This window comes from Mya arenaria, chromosome 6, assembly GCF_026914265.1.
Source record: "Mya arenaria isolate MELC-2E11 chromosome 6, ASM2691426v1".
Lineage (NCBI taxonomy): Eukaryota > Metazoa > Mollusca > Bivalvia > Myida > Myidae > Mya > Mya arenaria.
The window spans coordinates 77,912,546-77,931,888 of record NC_069127.1 but is presented as its reverse complement, the minus strand read 5'-3'; the positions used below and the strand labels follow the sequence as shown (position 1 = coordinate 77,931,888).

Sequence of the window (19,343 nt, the reverse complement as noted above, 5' to 3'; positions counted from 1 at the left end):
AGCTAGGAGAGACCAGGTAATACCAGCTAGGAGAGACCAGGTAATACCAGCTAGGAGAGACCAGGTAATACCAGGAGAGACCAGGTAATACCAGCTAGGTGAGACCAGGTAATACCAGCTAGGAGAGACCAGGTAATACCAGCTAGGTGAGACCAGGTAATACCAGCTAGGAGAGACCAGGTAATACCAGCTAGGTGAGACCAGGTAATACCAGCTAGGTGAGACCAGGTAATACCAGCTAGGAGAGACCAGGTAATACCAGCTAGGTGAGACCAGGTAATACCAGGAGAGACCAGGTAATACCAGCTAGGAGAGACCAGGTAATACCAGCTAGGAGAGACCAGGTAATACCAGCTAGGAGAGACCAGGTAATACCAGCTAGGAGAGACCAGGTAATACCAGCTAGGAGAGACCAGGTAATACCAGCCAGGAGAGACCAGGTAATACCAGCTAGGAGAGACCAGGTAATACCAGCTAGGAGAGACCAGGTAATACCAGCTAGGAGAGACCAGGTAATACCAGCTAGGAGAGACCAGGTAATACCAGCCAGGAGAGACCAGGTAATACCAGCTAGGAGAGACCAGGTAATACCAGCTAGGAGAGACCAGGTAATACCAGCTAGGAGAGACCAGGTAATACCAGGAGAGACCAGGTAATACCAGCTAGGAGAGACCAGGTAATACCAGCTAGGAGAGACCAGGTAATACCAGCTAGGAGAGACCAGGTAATACCAGCTAGGAGAGACCAGGCCCCAATATCACGAAAATACTTAAGTCAAATCTCAATCTCAGTCTCAACTCATTTAATCACATGGCATTCAAATTTATTACAAATCATATATGTTTTTTACAGTTTTATAAGCGCATTCTATCATAGAATACGCTAGTAAAAGCCTTTGGTCGAATTCCCAGGTAAATATATTTTACAGCAAAAAAATGTATTTGAGTAGAATTCTGTATTCTTTATAAAATACTCAAGTATTTTTTATGCTCTAGAATTAGTTTTCTTTGAAATATTGACAAAAACAAATATAAACACATTCTATTAGAAAATACGTTTTCAAAAAAGTATAAAATATGCAAGATTTTGAAGAATATTATGTATTTTTATGGTGAAATGCGTTGAGACTGAGTTTGAGATTTGACTTAAGTATTTTCGTGATATTGGGGCCAGGTAATACCAGCCAGGAGAGACCAGGTAATACCAGCTAGGAGAGACCAGGTAATACCAGCTAGGAGAGACCAGGTAATACCAGGAGAGACCAGGTAATACCAGCTAGGAGAGACCAGGTAATACCAGGAGAGACCAGGAAATAGTACAGCCATTAGTAACAGGCAAACACCAAGTAATTATGCTACCTTGTACTACTGACACTAGTTTTACAAGTAAGCCTTAGTTTCATGGAGTTTATTTCAGTCAGACCAACTTTTCTCCATTTCTGGGTGCATTCGTCAGAATCAATTTATATTAAATTAATGATTAAAGAAGTTAAAAAATTCTAAATCGCCATTGGTCCAAAATTTGAAAACTAAGTGTAGGTGTTTTAAACAATAAATGTCCCATATACCAGTGAATTATTGTGTAAAACTGCAGGGGGATTTTACTATGGTCATAAAAATGATGATTAAAGCAAGAAGTTTTCTTACAGATTGATTTTACTCTAATGAAGTAGTTGATGTTTGAGATAGAATAGATGGTATTATAAAACATGCAAAGCATTCTGTTTTAGGGCTGACATGAAAGTTGCTCAAGTATTCCCTTAAACTCCTTGAAGGCATGACTAATATGGATTTCTTGACTTTTTTAGAACAACATGGGTGGAAGATTAAAACCAGGCATGTTTTATTTCATTGAACCAGGCATCATAGATATTAGGGCTGGAACTGTTCAGTAAATGGAAATATTATGGTCGTCTGTTACTTTGATCAGATTTGATAATGCCACAATATTCTGAGGGCTTTATCTCTCATGCAATAGGAGCTGGCAAGTAATTCCTGCAAATTATTGGGTTGTTAGGGTGAAATCAATTTCTTATTTAAAGAATGTTTTACATTTGAAATTACAGACATTTGTTTGCCATTGGTTTTGGAATAAGGATATAACCTAGGCCCTGATCATGGATCTTCCTGCTGTTCTTTAAATGAATTATTATTCCTGCCGAAAATTATACAGTGATGATCAGGCCTCCGAAAAGATACATTATTTGAAGAAAAGTGAAGAATAATATTAAGATTTTGTATATGTTGCTGACTGCATCATGCAAAAACTATCCATGTTTCTGAATTATTTTTTTCACCACATATTATAATTATGACATGGGTTCAGTTAGAGAGATGAAGGAAGTCCCATTTCTCTGACCATAATCTTATGTAGAGATGCAGATTTTTTTACTTTGTGTTTTTGACACGCTAAATGTAATTTTGTTTAGTTCATTGTAAGCCTTAGCTTCACTCAATAAAGTGAAATGGTGATTGTTAAAGACGCCCATGGAAGTGCAAGCATTTTGCATAGACATTGGCCTGATCCTTAAAACAGAATGCAGAAAGCAATTAAAAACATCGGACAGTGCTGACTTCCCTTTGCATTATAAAGCACAATATTCGTCAAGGGAAATTACTGCGTAGGAATGGAGATGATTCTACACCAGTTAAGCAGCCATCCTCGATTCGGTCAAACCGGTTGTTCCAACCAGGATTTTTCATAAATTGATCGTAATAACCGATGCGCCATTATAATAATTTGTATTAGTACCGATACAAATAGATGTTTCATTTTATATCATAATTGGCATAATTTGAAGTGTATTTATGCCAATTAGGTTCCTTAACTGTAGTTGTGCTTATGTTAGTCATCCGTAAATCGTAAGAAGCTGCTGGCTGATGTGAATGGTGCTCATGTCATAAGTTGTCTTTTTGAGGACAAGACCAGTAACAAATGTGACAGTACGTATGGAGAGATAGAGCAAGTCCAGTCACTGTGCATCATAATCTGATGGTTTGGTTATGTCCCTTAGATATTTGAGAAAACTGGACAAGCTGCTGGCTGTCAGTGGTGCTCATGTTGTATGTTATATTGCATCAATTGTCTGTATTATATATTTCCTCAGGGTTTTAACTCTCTTAAATACAATCCTATATCTTTTTATGTAAAATTTACCTTTGTAACCAAATAAAAGCAAAGCCTCTAATATGGTGCCACATCAGACTGTGGAAGCAGTTAGTCCCTTGTGTTTTTTCCAATCTCAGTTTCATTTCTTTTAATGTGTTTCACATCTACGTTCGGCACTTCATTGACTCCCATGACGGTGAAACCCAATACATTTTTGCATTTTATTGCAATGAAATGTCTGAATCTTATCAAAAGTACAAATGATACCATCATATAAGTTATAAATTTTTATTAGAAATCATCCCTATCTGTCAGTAAGGCCATAAAATACGTGGAAATATGTTGGTATTATTATGGAGAAGCTGTTGGTATTATTATGGAGAAGCTGTTACAGCACGTCTTCAAGGCTCTGATAGACTAGGACAGGTCAGGAAACACTACAGTTTCTGCAGAAGTTAGGGCAAGATTTTGTTAAATATGTCTTTCTTGGTTCAAACATAATTATTACACAAAAAGTACATGAAATAGCTATTGCCAATTATTTTCAAGAATTGCTGGGTCCATAAAGATGTGTGAAAGTGCTATAATTAATGGCATTTGTTTATCCTTGTTCTCAGAGCTGTCAAAAGAGATAAACTTAACATTAAACCAGATTTGACCAAATGTCAGGAAACAACTAATGAAGCCAAATCAAAATAAAGAAGTTGATAAATCTCTTTTGATTATCTTAGAGAAAAGAGGGTGCCAATTATTAACACAATAAATTGGATCTGCATTTATTTCTCTATTGCTTCTTAAATTAGCTTAATATTGAGCATGTTATTTTGCATTTCACATATCATGATGCTTATATATGTTATGTTCTCTGTCAGTGTTCCAGTCAATCTCAGTCAGGAGGCTAATACATGTAATGTCAATCAGTTATATGTAGTAAACATTATCTGTCAGAGTATATTGTCAGTCACTTTTGTGTAAGAAACATCTGTTTGTGTACAAAGTCATTCACTTTTGTGTAGGACACATTATCTGTCAATGTATAAAGTCACTAATGTGTAGGAAATATTTCGAAGCGTTGTTGCACGTGACTCATCTTACATGGGGGGTGTAAGATGAGTTTTTCCAGCACTGGTCACATGACTGGAAACACACGTCCGGTATGCAAGAAAACATTATCTGTCAGTGTATGAAGTCAGTCACTAATATGTTGGAAATAGTATCTGTAAGTGTATAAAGTCAGTCACTAATGTGTTGGAAACATTATCTGTCAATGTGTGAAGTCAGTCACTCATGTGTAGGAAACATTTTCTGTCAGTGTATAAAGTTATTCACCATTGTGTAGGAAACATTATCTGTCAGTGTATAAAGTTGGTCACAAATGTGTAGGAACATTATCTGTCAGTGCATATAGTCAGTCACTAAAATGTGTAGGAAACATTATCTGTCAGTGTATGAAGTCAGTCTCTAATTTGTTGGAAACAATTTCTGTCAGTGTATAAAGTCAGTCACTAATGTGTAGGAAATATTATCTGTCAGTGTATAAAGTCAGTCACTAATGTGTAGGAAATATTATCTGTCAGTGTATAAAGTCAGTCACTAATGTGTAGGAAATATTATCTGTCAGTGTATAAAGTCAGTCACTAATGTGAAGAGGTAATAGTATCTGTCAGTGTATAAAGTCAGTCACTAAAATGTGTAGGAAACATTATCTGTCAGAGTATAAAGTCAGTCACTAATGTGTAGGATACATTATCTCTCAGTGTATGAAGTCAGTCACTAAAATATGTAGGAAACATTAACTGTCGGTGTATGAAGTCAGTCACTTAAATGTGTAGGAAACATTATCTGTCAGTGTATCAAGTCAGTCACTAATGTGTAGGAAATATTATAGATCTGTCAATGTATAAAGTCACTAATGTAGGAGACATTTGGAAACATTGTTGCACGTGACTCATCTTACATGGGGGTTTTAGATGAGTTTTTCCAATGGGTAGGAAACATCTGTCAGAGTATAAAGTCAGTCACCTTTGTGTAAGAAATATTATCTGTTAGTGTACAAAGTCATTGACTATTGTTTAGGAAACATTATCCTCAAATGTATAAAGTCATTAATGTGTAGGAAACATTATCTGTCAGTGTATAAAGTCAGTCACAAATGTGTAGGAACATTATCTGTCAGTGCATATAGTCAGTCACTTAAATGTGTAGGAAACATTATCTGTCAGTGTATAAAGTCAGTCACAAATGTGTAGGAACATTATCTGTCAGTGCATATAGTCAGTCACTTAAATGTGTAGGAAACATTATCTGTCAGTGTATAAAGTCAGTCACAAATTTGTAGGAACATAATCTGTCAGTGCATATAGTCAGTCACTAAAATGTGTAGGAAACATTAACTGTCAATGTATAAAATCAGTCACAAATTTGTAGGATCATTATCTGTCAGTGCATATAGTCAGTCACTATAATGTGTAGGAAACATTAACTGTCAGTGTATGAAGTCAGTCACTAATTTGTTGGAAACATTATCTGTCAGTGTATGAAGTCAGTCACTAATTTGTTGGAAACATTATCTGTCAGTGTATAAAGTCAGTCACTAATTTGTTGGAAACATTATCTGTCAGTGTATGAAGTCAGTCACTAATTTTTTGGAAACATTTTCTGTCAGTGTACAAAGTCATTCACTTATGTGTTGGAAATATTATCTGTCAGTGTATAAAGTCAGTCTCTTATGTGTAGGTAATAATATCTGTCAGTGTATAAAGTCAGTAACTAATGTGTAGGATACATTATCTGTCAGTGTACAAAGTCAGTCACTAATGTATAGGAAGCATCTATCAGTGTATAAAGTCAGTCACTAAAGTGTTGAAAACATCTGTCAGGGAATAAAGTCAGTCACTAATGTGTAGGAAACGTTATCTGTCAGTGTATAAAGTCAGTCACTAATGTGTAGGAAACATTATCTGTCAGTGTGTAAAGTCAGTCATCAGTGTATACTGTCAGCCACCCATATTCAAGTTTTGCTGTTTGCAATGCTTTTAATACTATCAGCATATACATTGAAGGTTCTTCATTTATTGCGCAGACATTAGAACATGTCATAAAAAGAAGGTCTGAAGTTCTGATGGTCTGGGAAAATATGACTATAGTAGGAAGGTTCTATTACTCTTAATGAAACCCCTAGATATGTTTCACGAGTTGTCTTGGAAACATTGTTTTCTCATGGTTCCCATACTTTTGAGGTTTTTGAAAAATCTGAGAAAATATATTGATTCTATCAGTTTCAATTACACTGTTGCATGAAACTGATCCAATATCCAATTTGTTTTGTTTATTTGACAGAAATCTGCCATTGATTGGTTCAGTTGCAAGTGGCATTCTCTTTTGAAAGGAATGAATAAGTGGTTCAGCAACAGTGCATCAAGGAACATATCAGATGGGGCTGTGGTTATTGGATTCTTTAAGTACCACTGTTTTCTTTATCTTGAAATGCTGTACTGCTTGTCAAGGTTGTAATACCGACATTTGCATGAAGAAAATCAAAACTTGATCATTATGACAGAACTTGAGACTGCTTTTATCTTATTTGAGATATTAATGATTGACAAAATGAAATAGCATGAATTATTTATGACGAACAAATTGAAATGAAAGAACGTTAAAAGTCATACATAGCATTTTTCAAGCCATAAATGATTCTGTGTGTCTCTCTACCAACTGAGGAACAGGGGAGAGCATGATGGAAGCCGTATTAAATTCAACTATCCCTGTTCAAACAAGAAGAAGAAACAGTCTCATGGATGAGCTATAACTCACCCTTCATCTACCACTCCAAATTCATTGACTTCGCAAGAAATAAAAATATTGAATATTTCAATGTTTCATACTAGTTAATTATAAGTAACATTTCAATGTTTAATACTTCTTAATTATAAGTAAGCGCTTGAACAATGCTTTTACAAGCACACACATGCAACACAATCAACCATCCATTCTGATCACTGATAAATGCAATATGGATTTGCATTTAATAACAGTTAAACATTTAATGCATCTGACTTTGTCTGGCATTTTCATTACCAAGATCCAATTGATGCTGAATGACCTATGTACATTAATATTTATTGACTGAACGCAGGTCACCTGACTACCATAACAAGTTTGTATTGACCAATGAAATTATCATACAGAGGGGAAAAAAATCCCCTTTTTCATTAGGCCTTATATTAAAATATATATGGACATTGTGCATCTGACTGTAAAATCTATGTATATGGTGTTTTCATAAGATAAAGAAGACACTGCCATCTCAGAGATATTTGTCGTTTATCGGTCACATCTTATCCTCATTGTAATGACTTTTCTGAAGAAGTTCTGATTGAGGTCTTCTACGCCTTGCAGAGTTTCAAGATGTTAAGTGATCTCATTAGAATTCTTGAGAAGGAAAAGGCATTGATGAAATCTTAGACAGTTGCCCTTTTCTTCTATTTGAGAGACCTTTACCAAAAAGCAGTGCTTGCTTCTGACCTAATAACATGCAAGCATAAATACAATATTGGTCTGAAACATGTCCTGTCCCTAAAAATCCCAGGAAATGTTTGAATATCTAGCACTGGTGCCTCATTAAGTGACAGCCATAAATACTGAGAAATAAACAATAGGAAATAATATCATTAGATAGATTCCTGATGGATGACTTACTAGGGTGTGTATTGACAAGTCAGCATCTTTATCAGAGTCCAAAACAGGCTGGTATTTGCCATGCTTTTGTTCAATAGTTATAGCAGAAATAGGGCAGGAAGAAGTAGTGGGAAGTTGTTTAAGTTAATGATTTGGCTGTTTTAGGGCTGTATCACATGGGTTATAACCAGGGTATTGATTGGCGGAACATTTGTCAGATATATATAAGCAGTAATGACGACCATTTGTTATAGCTCATCAGTGTAAACAAAACATTTTTAATAGTATTGGTTGGCGCTATATTTACCTCTATTGGATTTTTTAAACACAAATGGCAAAGTTCCTGAAGAAAAGGTAAGTTTTAATTATTTATTAGTTTGTTCTATAAGGGAAGGTCTTAATGCTGTTGTTTAATTTAACATGTCTGGTTGAGTAGCAAAGTTTTGTAGAAATACTCAAATTCTGATTTGTCTGCCTGCCGTCATTAATTCTTAGTCTGTGTTTTGTCCATTTAACAAGTAACAGTTACTGCTGGTGATCAAATCTAAATTTCTTAATTGTTCTTTAAATGGCTATATTGAAGTCATCTGTCCGTCTGTCACTCTGTGTATGTCTGTCTGTTTTTGTATGTATACCTATTCGTGTCTTAATGCTTGTGTCTGTCTGTCTGTCTGTCTGTCTGCCTGTCTGTCTGTATGTCGGTCGATCAGTCAGTGCCTACCTGCCTGCCCACCCAGCCGACCGACGGACCAAACAACTGACTGATAGTCTCTCTGTGTCTGTCTGTTTGTCTGTTTTTCCGTCTGTCTGACTCAAGGTCTGAAATATTTCATTGTTTATTCAATGCTGCACTTTAATTTATAAAGGGTATAGATTTGAAAGATTGGACATTTCACATTTAAAACTATAAAGAAAACTTACAACATCTTTTCATCTTTTCGTTATAATAATAAAAAATGTTGTGAATAATTTAGTATTTGAGATTCGTTTACTCTTAAACAAATTATTTTATTGGTGGAGTGTTGTAAACTTGAATGTTCTATCAGTTTTTATTGTTTGAGATTTGTGAACTCTAAAATCAATTACTTTATTGATGGAGTGTTGAAAACGCTAATGTTTTATGATACTGCAAACACTGAATGCATGTTTGACCTTAAAGCGACAGTCCGCAAATCGGGCAAATTAGCCATGAAAAAAAAATAAAATTCATCTATGTGTTGATAAGCATTCCTGACTGACGAATCCAAAAAAATTTTGGTTCAAATCGACCTAGAAATGAGTTTTTCGTGTCATTTTCAATATCTCTTCTTAACTACCGGCCCCCGAGAGTTAACGGTTATATAAATAGAAAAAACAGTGGGATTCCAAAGTTCTTGCGCATGCGCAGGGCGATACTATTTCCCGGTCTCTCCTCGTAAAATCCGGTCTCATCCGGTCTCATAATTCCCGGTTCATAACTTATGGCCCCAGGCAACGGATTGTGTTGCTGATGTTTATAACACGATTTTGACAATCTTATTTGTTTTTATATGTAACAAAATGGTATAAAATATATAAACATTATGTCTTAATTTATGCAATTTGTTATAGGTATACACTATTTATGCAATTCGTGTTAAAGGTGTAGAGAAAGATGTGATGCAGTACAAATGCTCATGTTTTTTGCATAAAAGATTGAGGACGGCTAGAGTATGAAGTAACTTAGAATTGCACCTTTTAAATTATGTTATGTTATGTTATTGTTCTTCCTTTTATGTTTACCCCCCCCCCCCCCCCCGACATAAATTTTTTTTAAGCATAAATGATTACAATTGAAAAATTCCATGTTTGCATATCCGACTCATATCTGATTTACATGTAGTCAAGCATTGTTATTTTTTGTATTACTATTATCAATAGTATACTTATAACTGAATTTAATATGAAAAAAACACACACTCAATGTGTTTGTTATTCATGACATTAATTTCAGTACATATTTCATGTTTTTATCTTTGCCTAAATTTATTTTATGTTTTATTGATATAAAATTTGAAATAAATAGTGACATAATTATCATCACATATCTAATGTTTTAATCAACTGTAATCTTTTGTAATCCTATTACCCTCCGCGGTCATTAACACCTTTTTGATCACGCCCGATAGCTACTATAAAACAGAGACCGGAGGAGACCGGGACCGGATGAGACAGGGACCGGGAAATAGTATCGCCCCCAAGAGTAGTCGGAAAAACCGTAGACCTACTTTCTCTTTTGCCGTCTAAAAATAGCAACTTTCGGCAATTTTCAATTTGTTAAATCGAAGTTATTAAAGCGATTTTTTAAAAAAATAATTGCGGTTCAGTCGGTCTGAAACAATGTGGAACTTATTAAAAACTTTTGAAATACGGTTACTTTTGCGGACTGTCGCTTTAAAAGATCACAAGGAAAGTTTATTTACATATATATTTGGAAAACAATTGATTGATCATAAATAAAACCTATTTATTATTGCATCATGTCCACCTTGTAAAAATGATAGAAGGGATTATGTCCGTGCTGAAAAATTGATGGGGGGGGGTTGTTTCCACCTATACAAAAATGAGCGGGAGGATTTTTTGTCCGCCTCCCTTCAGTTTTAACTTCAAGAATCTTTTGTCTGTTTAAAAATAGCAAATGGCAAAACATTGAGTGGATTTTATTTGCTCTACTTAATGTTCATTTTTTAACACTGGATCATAGTTCAGTTCACTCAAATATGTAGCAAAATAATTTATGACTTAAATCGACTAAGAAGGGCATGGGGAGTTTTTCAATCTTGATAGAGAATATAGCCATTCAATATTCATTACCATCATTACCATGGTGCCAGGATCTAGAGAGGGTGGGGTCACTGCATGTAAAGAATGGTTCAGTTAAAAATATCTTAGACCTAGACCATATAAATCATTAGGAACACGCTCTTAATGATTAAGTGTTTACAATACATTTTGCTCAGTTATGGAAATGTGCTTAAACTGCCATTAATATTATTCCTGAAAACATTGTTTATCACCCTGGTTGGCAGATTACCACCATGTATATTGATTGGTACGACTTCTAGGTATAGCTCTGGTGCTAGCCATTAGGAAATAATACTTAGTGATTGTCCCCATCTTTTTGGGAATGCTGTTTTATTGTTGACAAAGGCATTATTATATGGCCTGGCAGTTCTTATCACAATTAAGAAAAAGAATTTAGTTTGGATATCTTATTGCCTTTGCCAGAATTGTTTTTGAGTGGGAGGATGTTGTTTGCACTGCTGAAGGTGATATCACGGGTGTGAGAGCTTGTTTCTAGGTAGAAGTGTGTTTGCACCGCTGAAGGTGATGTTTGTGAGAGCTTGTTTCTAGGTAGAAGAGTGTTTGCACTGCTGAAGGTGATGTTTGTGAGAGCTTGTTTCTAGATAGAAGAGTGTTTGCACTGCTGAAGGTGATGTTTGTGAGAGCTTGTTTCTAGGTAGGAGGGTTTTTGCACTGCTGTAGGTGATGTTTGTGAGAGCTTGTTTCTAGGTAGAAGAGTGTTTGCACTGGTAAGGGTGATGTTTGTGACTGCTTGTTTCTAGGTAGAAAGGTGTTTGCACTGCTGAATGTGATGTTTGTGAGAGCTTGTTTCTAGGTAGAAGAGTGTTTGCACTGCTGAAGGTGATGTTTGTGAGATCTTGTTTCTAGGTAGTAGAGTGTTTGCACTGCTGAAGGTGATGTTTGTGAGATCTTGTTTCTAGGTAGTAGAGTGTTTGCACTGCTGAAGGTGATGTTTGTGAGTGCTTGTTTCTAGGTAGAAGAGTGTTTGCACTGCTGAAGGTGATGTTTGTGAGATCTTGTTTCTAGGTAGAAGGGTGTTTGCACTGCTGAAGGTGATGTTTGTGAGAGCTTGTTTCTAGGTAGTAGGGTGTTTGCACTGCTGAAGGTGATGTTTGTGAGATCTTGTTTCTAGGTAGAAGGGTGTTTGCACTGCTGAAGGTGATGTTTGTGAGATCTTGTTTCTAGGTAGTAGGGTGTTTGCACTGCTGAAGGTGATGTTTGTGAGATCTTGTTTCTAGGTAGAAGGGTGTTTGCACTGCTGAAGGTGATGTTTGTGAGAGCTTGTTTCTAGATAGGAGGGTGTTTGCACTGCTGAAGGTGATGTTTGTGAGATCTTGTTTCTAGGTAGTAGGGTGTTTGCACTGCTGAAGGTGATGTTTGTGAGATCTTGTTTCTAGGTAGTAGAGTGTTTGCACTGCTGAAGGTGATGTTTGTGAGATCTTGTTTCTAGGTAGTAGAGTGTTTGCACTGCTGAAGGTGATGTTTGTGAGATCTTGTTTCTAGGTAGTAGAGTGTTTGCACTGCTGAAGGTGATGTTTGTGAGATCTTGTTTCTAGGTAGTAGAGTGTTTGCACTGCTGAAGGTGATGTTTGTGAGAGCTTGTTTCTAGGTAGGAGGGTTTTTGCACTGCTGTAGGTGATGTTTGTGAGAGCTTGTTTCTAGGAAGAAGAGTGTTTGCACTGCTGTAGGTGATGTTTGTGAGAGCTTGTTTCTAGGTAGAAGAGTGTTTGCACTGCTGAAGGTGATGTTTGTGAGAGCTTGTTTCTAGGTAGGAGGTTGATGTTTGTGAGAGCTTGTTTCTAGGTAGGAGGGTGTTTGCACTGCTGAAGGTGATGTTTGTGACTGATTGTTTCTAGGTAGAAGAGTGTTTGTTCTGCTGAAGGTGATGTTTGTGAGAGCTTGTTTCTAGGTAGAAGAGTGTTTGCACTGGTAAGGGTGATGTTTGTGAGTGCTTGTTTCTAGGTAAAAGGGTGTTTGCACTGCTGAAGGTGATGTTTGTGAGTACTTGTTTCTAGGTAGGAGGGTGTTTGCACTACTGAAGGTGATGTTTGTGAGAGCTTGTTTCTAGGTAGGAGGGTTTTTGCACTGCTGTAGGTGATGTTTGTGACTACTTGTTTCTAGGTAAAAGGGTGTTTGCACTGCTGAAGGTGATGTTTGTGACTGATTGTTTCTAGGTAGAAGAGTGTTTGCACTGCTAAAGGTGATGTTTGTGACTGCTTGTTTCTAGGTAAAAGGGTGTTTGCACTGCTGAAGGTGATGTTTGTGAGTGCTTGTTTCTAGGTAGAAGGGTGTTTTCACTGCTGAAGGTGATGTTTGTGAGTGCTTGTTTCTAGATAGGAGGGTGTTTGCACTGCTGAAGGTGATGTTTGTGAGTGCTTGTTTCTAGGTAAAAGGGTGTTTGCACTGCTGAAGGTGATGTTTGTGAGAGCTTGTTTCTAGGTAGGTGGTTGTTGTTTGTGAGTGCTTGATTCTAGGTAGAAGTGTGTTTGCACCGCTGAAGGTGATGTTTGTGAGTGCTTGTTTCTAGGTAGAAGGGTGTTTACACTGCTGAAGGTGATGTTTGTGAGAGCTTGTTTCTAGGTAGAAGGGTGTTTGCACTGCTGAAGGTGATGTTTGTGATAGCTTGTTTCTAGGTAGAAGAGTGTTTGCACTGCTGAATGTGATGTTTGTGAGAGCTTGTTTCTAAGTAGAAGGGTGTTTGCTCTGCTGAAATTGATGTTTGTGAGAGCTTGTTTCTAGGTAGAAGGATGTTTGCACTGCTGAAGGTGATGTTTGTGAGTGCTTGTTTCTAGGTAGAAGGGTGTTTGCACTGCTGAAGGTGATGTTTGTGAGTGCTTGTTTTTAGGTAGAAGAGTGTTTGCACTGTTGAAGGTGATGTTTGTGAGTGCTTGTTTCTAGGTAGAAGGGTGTTTGCTCTGCTGAAGTTGATGTTTGTGAGTGCTTGTTTCTAGGTAGAAGGGTGTTTGCACTGTTGAAGGTGATGTTTGTGAGTGCTTGTTTCTAGGTAGAAGAGTGTTTGCACTGCTGAAGGTGATGTTTGTGAGTGCTTGTTTCTAGGTAGAAGAGTGTTTGCAGTGCAGAAGGTGATGTTTGTGAGTGCTTGTTTCTAGGTAGAAGGGTGTTTGCACTGCTGAAGGTGATGTTTGTGAGAGCTTGTTTCTAGGTAGAAGGGTGTTTGCACTGCTGAAGGTGATGTTTGTGAGTGCTTGTTTCTAGGTAGAAGAGTGTTTGCTCTGCTGAAGGTGATGTTTGTGAGTGCTTGTTTCTAGGTAGAAGGGTGTTTGCACTGCTGAAGGTGATGTTTGTGAGAGCTTGTTTCTAGGTAGAAGGGTGTTTGCACTGCTGAAGGTGATGTTTGTGAGTGCTTGTTTTTAGGTAGAAGAGTGTTTGCACTGCTGTAGGTGATGTTTGTGAGAGCTTGTTTCTAGATAGAAGGGTGTTTGCTCTGCTGAAGTTGATGTTTGTGAGTGCTTGTTTCTAGGTAGAAGGGTGTTTGCACTGTTGAAGGTGATGTTTGTGAGTGCTTGTTTCTAGATAGAAGAGTGTTTGCACTGCTGAAGGTGATGTTTGTGAGTGCTTGTTTATAGGTAGGAGGATGTTTGCACTGCTGAAGGTGATGTTTGTGACTGCTTGTTTATAGGTAGGAGGATGTTTGCACTGCTGAAGGTGATGTTTGTGAGTGCTTGTTTATAGGTAGGAGGATGTTTGCACTGCTGAAGGTGATGTTTGTGAGTGCTTGTTTCTAGGTAGAAGGGTGTTTACACTGCTGAAGGTGATGTTTGTGACTGCTTGTTTCTAGGTAGAAGGGTGTTTGCACTGCTGAAGGTGATGTTTGTGAGAGCTTGTTTCTAGGTAAATGGGTGTTTGCACTGCTGAAGGTGATGTTTGTGTCAGTGCTTGTTTGTAGCTAGAAGGGTGTTTGCATTGCTGAAGGTGATGTTTGTGAGTGCTTGTTTTTAGCCAACAATAGACCATCCTTGCTATGGTCAACTATCATCTTATTATGTGATAAGACATAAATAGTCATTATAAAAATGAAAAGCAGGTGAATGTGTTATAAAATAAAGTCCCATCGTTTTTAAAATGTGACCTTAAAAGCAATGATTTTTGGGTCACATAAATAAGGTCCCATCATTTTTAAAATTTGACCTTAAGAAGGAATAATTTTTGGGTCACACAAATTAGGTCCCATCATTTATAAAATGTGACCTTAAAAAGCGATGATTATTAGGTCACAGAATGTCCTGCTGGTCTGAGACCTGAGCTTATTTCCGTAATTGCCTGCTTTCCTGAAAAAAAAGCCATGTTTGCTAACATTACTATTCCCCTCACAACCAGACTGTTACCAGTGTGGTCATTTGCCAACAAACATCCACCAATATTTAACTCCTGGGATTACTGGTTGTCTGAATATTTGCATACATAGATTGATTTCTGGCCTGTCATAACTAGTATCTGATGGTTTCTCAATGAGGAAAACATTTATTATTGGTCTCTGACAGCACTCTGTTTGTCTTGGTTAAATTGATAGTGGTCCCCTGCATATAGTGGTCACATGGTGGCAATGCTCTGAGTATTAGACATCTCAATCTTTCTTTAAAACTTGATAGAAGAAGTCGAGCAAGCATTACTGGGCCATAAAATCCTGGCAATTGGAATTTCGCTGCTATGCAAAAATGGACAAAAAACAAGTTGCAATCATAAATAATTCAGTTAATGTTACAAGAAATGTGTTAGGACAATTTTATCTAGACAGTTGACTGGCAGTTAAGGATTGTTGAGCAACACCAACAGCACCAAATAGCATAGGCTATATCTTCCAGTATCTACAGTTTCAAAACTGGGTAGAATAGGAGTGTTTACACCTTCGAACCTTGGTAGAAAAGCACCTTTTGCAACTTGGTCAAAGAAATAAAAGTAATAAAACATTATATTACCTAACAAAAATGTTGCAACCATGTAACAGTGCTACACCTTTAAAACATAACAGATTTGAATGTAGTGAATATGTTGCAGTGTATATAGTGAATGTTGATCAAGCAACATAGCAACAGTTACCATGTGGTCCACACTTCTTACAAACAGGAAGGGGAAATAAACATAGCAAAACCATTTCTTATCATCCAAACATGTAGGGGAAATAAATGTAGCAAAACCACTCCATATCTTCCAAAGGGGTAGGGGAAATAAATGTACCAAAACAACTCCATATCTTTCAAACAGGTAGGGGAAATAAATGTACCAAAACCACTTTATATCTTTCAAACAGGTAGGGGAAATAAATGAAGCAAATCCACTCCATATCTTTCAAACAGGTAGGGGAAATAAATGTAGCAAAACCATTTCTTATTATCCAAACATGTAGTGGAAATAAATGTAGCAAAACCACTCTATATCTTCCAAACAGGTAGGGGAAATAAATGTAGTAAATCCACTCCATATCTTCCAAATGGGTAGGGGAAATAAATGTAGCAAATCCATTTCTTATTATCCAAACATGTAGTGGAAATAAATGTAGCAAAACCACTCTATATCTTCCAAACAGGTAGGGGAAATAAATGTAGTAAATCCACTCCATATCTTCCAACAGGGTAGGGGAAATAAATGTTACAAAACCACTCTATATCTTCCAACATGTAGGGGAAATAAATGCAGAAAATCCACTCTATATCTTCCAAATGAGTAGGGGAAATAAATGTTACAAAACCACTCCATATATTCCAAACATGTAGGGGAAGTAAATGTAGCAAATCCACTCTATATCTTCCAACAGGTAGGGGAAATAAATGAATCAAAACCATTTCTTATCATCCAAACATGTAGGGGAAAAAATGTTACAAACCACTCCATATCTTCCAAACAGGTAGGGGAAATAAATGTTACAAAACCACTCCGTATCTTCCTAACAGGTAGGGGAAATACATGTAGCAAATACATTCCTTGTCTTCCAAACAGGTAGGGGAAATAAATGTTACAAAACCACTCCGTATCTTCCAAAGGGGTAGGGGAAATAAATGTTACAAAACCACTCCGTATCTTCCAAACAGGTAGGGGAAATAAATGTTACAAAACCACTCCGTATCTTCCTAGCAGGTAGTGGAAATAAATGTTACAAAACCACTCCGTATCTTCCAAACAGGTAGGGGAAATACATGTAGCAAATCCATTCCATGTCTTCCAAACAGGTAGAGGAAATACATGTAGCAAATCCAAATCATTTTATCTTACAAACTTGGTAGAGGAAATATATGAAGCAAATCCACTACTTATCTCCCAGACAGGTAGAGGAAATGTATGTAGCAAATCCACTACTTATCTCCCAGACAGGTAGAGGAAATGTATGTAGCAAATCCACTACTTATCTCCCAGACAGGTAGAGGAAATGTATGTAGCAAATCCACTACTTATCTCCCAGACAGGTAGAGGAAATGTATGTAGTAAATCCACTACTTATCTCCCAGACAGGTAGAGGAAATGTATGTAGCAAATCCACTACTTATCTCCCAGACAGGTAGGGGAAATGTATGTAGCAAATCCACTACTTATCTCCCAGACAGGTAGGGGAAATGTATGTAGCAAATCCACTACTTATCTCCCAGACAGGTAGGGGAAATGTATGTAGCAAATCCACTACTTATCTCCCAGACAGGTAGAGGAAATGTATGTAGCAAATCCACTACTTATATCCCAGACAGGTAGGGGAAATGTATGTAGCAAATCCACTACTTATCTCCCAGACAGGTAGAGGAAATGTATGTAGCAAATCCACTACTTATCTCCCAGACAGGTAGGGGAAATGTATGTAGCAAATCCACTACTTATCTCCCAGACAGGTAGGGGAAATGTATGTAGCAAATCCACTACTTATCTCCCAGACAGGTAGAGGAAATGTATGTAGCAAATCCACTACTTATCTCCCAGACAGGTAGAGGAAATGTATGTAGCAAATCCACTACTTATCTCCCAGACAGGTAGAGGAAATGTATGTAGCAAATCCACTACTTATCTCCCAGACAGGTAGAGGAAATTTATGTAGCAAATCCACTACTTATCTCCCAGACAGGTAGGGGAAATGTATGTAGCAAATCCACTACAAATCTTACAAACTTGGTAGAGGAAACAAAGCTAGCAAATCCACTACCAGTGTCTTCACCTTCCAAACTATGTAAAGAAATCGTTGAAGCAATTTAGTGAAAATTTAGTTTTCTCATACATGCCATATTTTCTGGAGACCATTCAGGGGGATTTGTTCAGAAAGGCTGAAATTTAGGGGGATTTTGGTAGTATTCAGGTGGATTTTTTTAGCAGGTTTAAGTTGGCGAAATTTCAAAGTATTTTTAGATGCAAGTACCAAAAAATGTATTCACATATATTTTGCTATGAAAACCTCTAACTTTTTCATTATACAGAATTATTTTATGTCATGATTTATCATATTCTTATGATACACTGTCATGTCATACTGTAATACTGTAAATTAAATTTACCTTCCTCCAAAGTCTTTTAAAAAATTCTGCTTAATACTATCAGCTATGATGAAGTTCAGACACCAAGAGAATGGAATGAATATTATTAATTTCTTCCTTTTCCAAAATAGTAATATTTCTTTGCCTTTGATCATAATAAAAATTACTTAAATTTAATTGATCACTTGTTGTTTACCGTAGGTTTCCTTTTGGCATTTATCAAACCTTTTTTAAACAGTCATTTCACCCTTGTCGAGTTGTTTCTTTACATTCAGTTTCACTCACATACTGTGGTTTCACTTTGTCATTATTGCCTGATGTAAAATCTCAAAAAAAAAAAAAAAATCCAGGGGATTTTTACCTCCCGCCGGGAGACCGGGGGTTGGATCGAAATTCCGGGGGATTTTTCCCCCCGCCGGGGGATATGGCATGTATGTTTTCTGTTGTTGTCATATATGAGATTTTGATTGCAAAAAGTTAATTTAAAACAAACAGACATCATCTGTTTAGTCAAGTTCACTTAATGTAATTCATCAGTTTTATGAACTATCTTGTCAATAAGAATTTCTTGGATGGTTTTCTAGTAGGTTGTCAGGAGAGATTATGGTGAACCAAAGGCTAAAGCTTCTCAATTAGTATGCAAATTGAAATACACCAGCCTTATTTCTTGTTGGTCTATGTTTGTTGGCGAGACATGTCAAGCAATCAAGACAAGAATTCAGCTTTATGGAATTAGGAAAACATTCTCCAAATATTGTCAGACATGTGGCAGACTTATGCAATCTATTTTCCAAGGAATTAATAATAGTCTTCAAGTGATTCTTTATTCACTCTTTATGGTGGTTTATCTGGTGATTCCATAGCATACTTGATGGCCATATAATTCTCTGGATTTTGGTTGTTTTATAAACTGTGGTTGGGATTTCTGACAGAATCTGAGCATGCAAGTGTTACAAGTGGGATCCAGCTACAATTTATTGTCATTGAAATATGGATATTTGTTAGATTCTCGAAAATGTGAACATTTAGTTGCATCATTGCACGGCTTATACTATAAGAGGAGTCACACTTGTTGAAGACTGTATTAGAATTTATTTACTTTTCAGATTTTTTATAATGAGAACAAGACAGTTAGAATAGTGAATTTGTTGTTGATAGCTGCTTTAGCTTGGCCTAGTTCGGTGAACATTGGAGTTTGATAGTCTTAAAAATTCATGAGTTAACATAATTGAGAGGAAGTGTTGAGTGAAACTTACTGTTTGGATCCTT

General features: G+C 36.8%; 1 protein-coding gene across 3 annotated transcripts in view; it reads left to right on the top strand.

Annotated features, from left to right (window-relative positions):
- Positions 1-19,343, top strand: part of LOC128237392 (synaptotagmin-7-like) — a 226,040-nt gene that overhangs the window by 110,405 nt on the left and 96,292 nt on the right. The window contains exon 1 of one of the 3 annotated variants that reach the window (XM_052952897.1): positions 8,033-8,139. The exons of the other annotated variants lie outside the window; for them this stretch is intronic. Within the exon in view, the coding sequence (XP_052808857.1) occupies positions 8,117-8,139 (23 nt within the window). The 5' untranslated portion in view covers positions 8,033-8,116. Of the gene's footprint in view, positions 1-8,032; positions 8,140-19,343 lie in introns of those variants that run through there. 3 annotated transcript variants of the gene reach the window in all.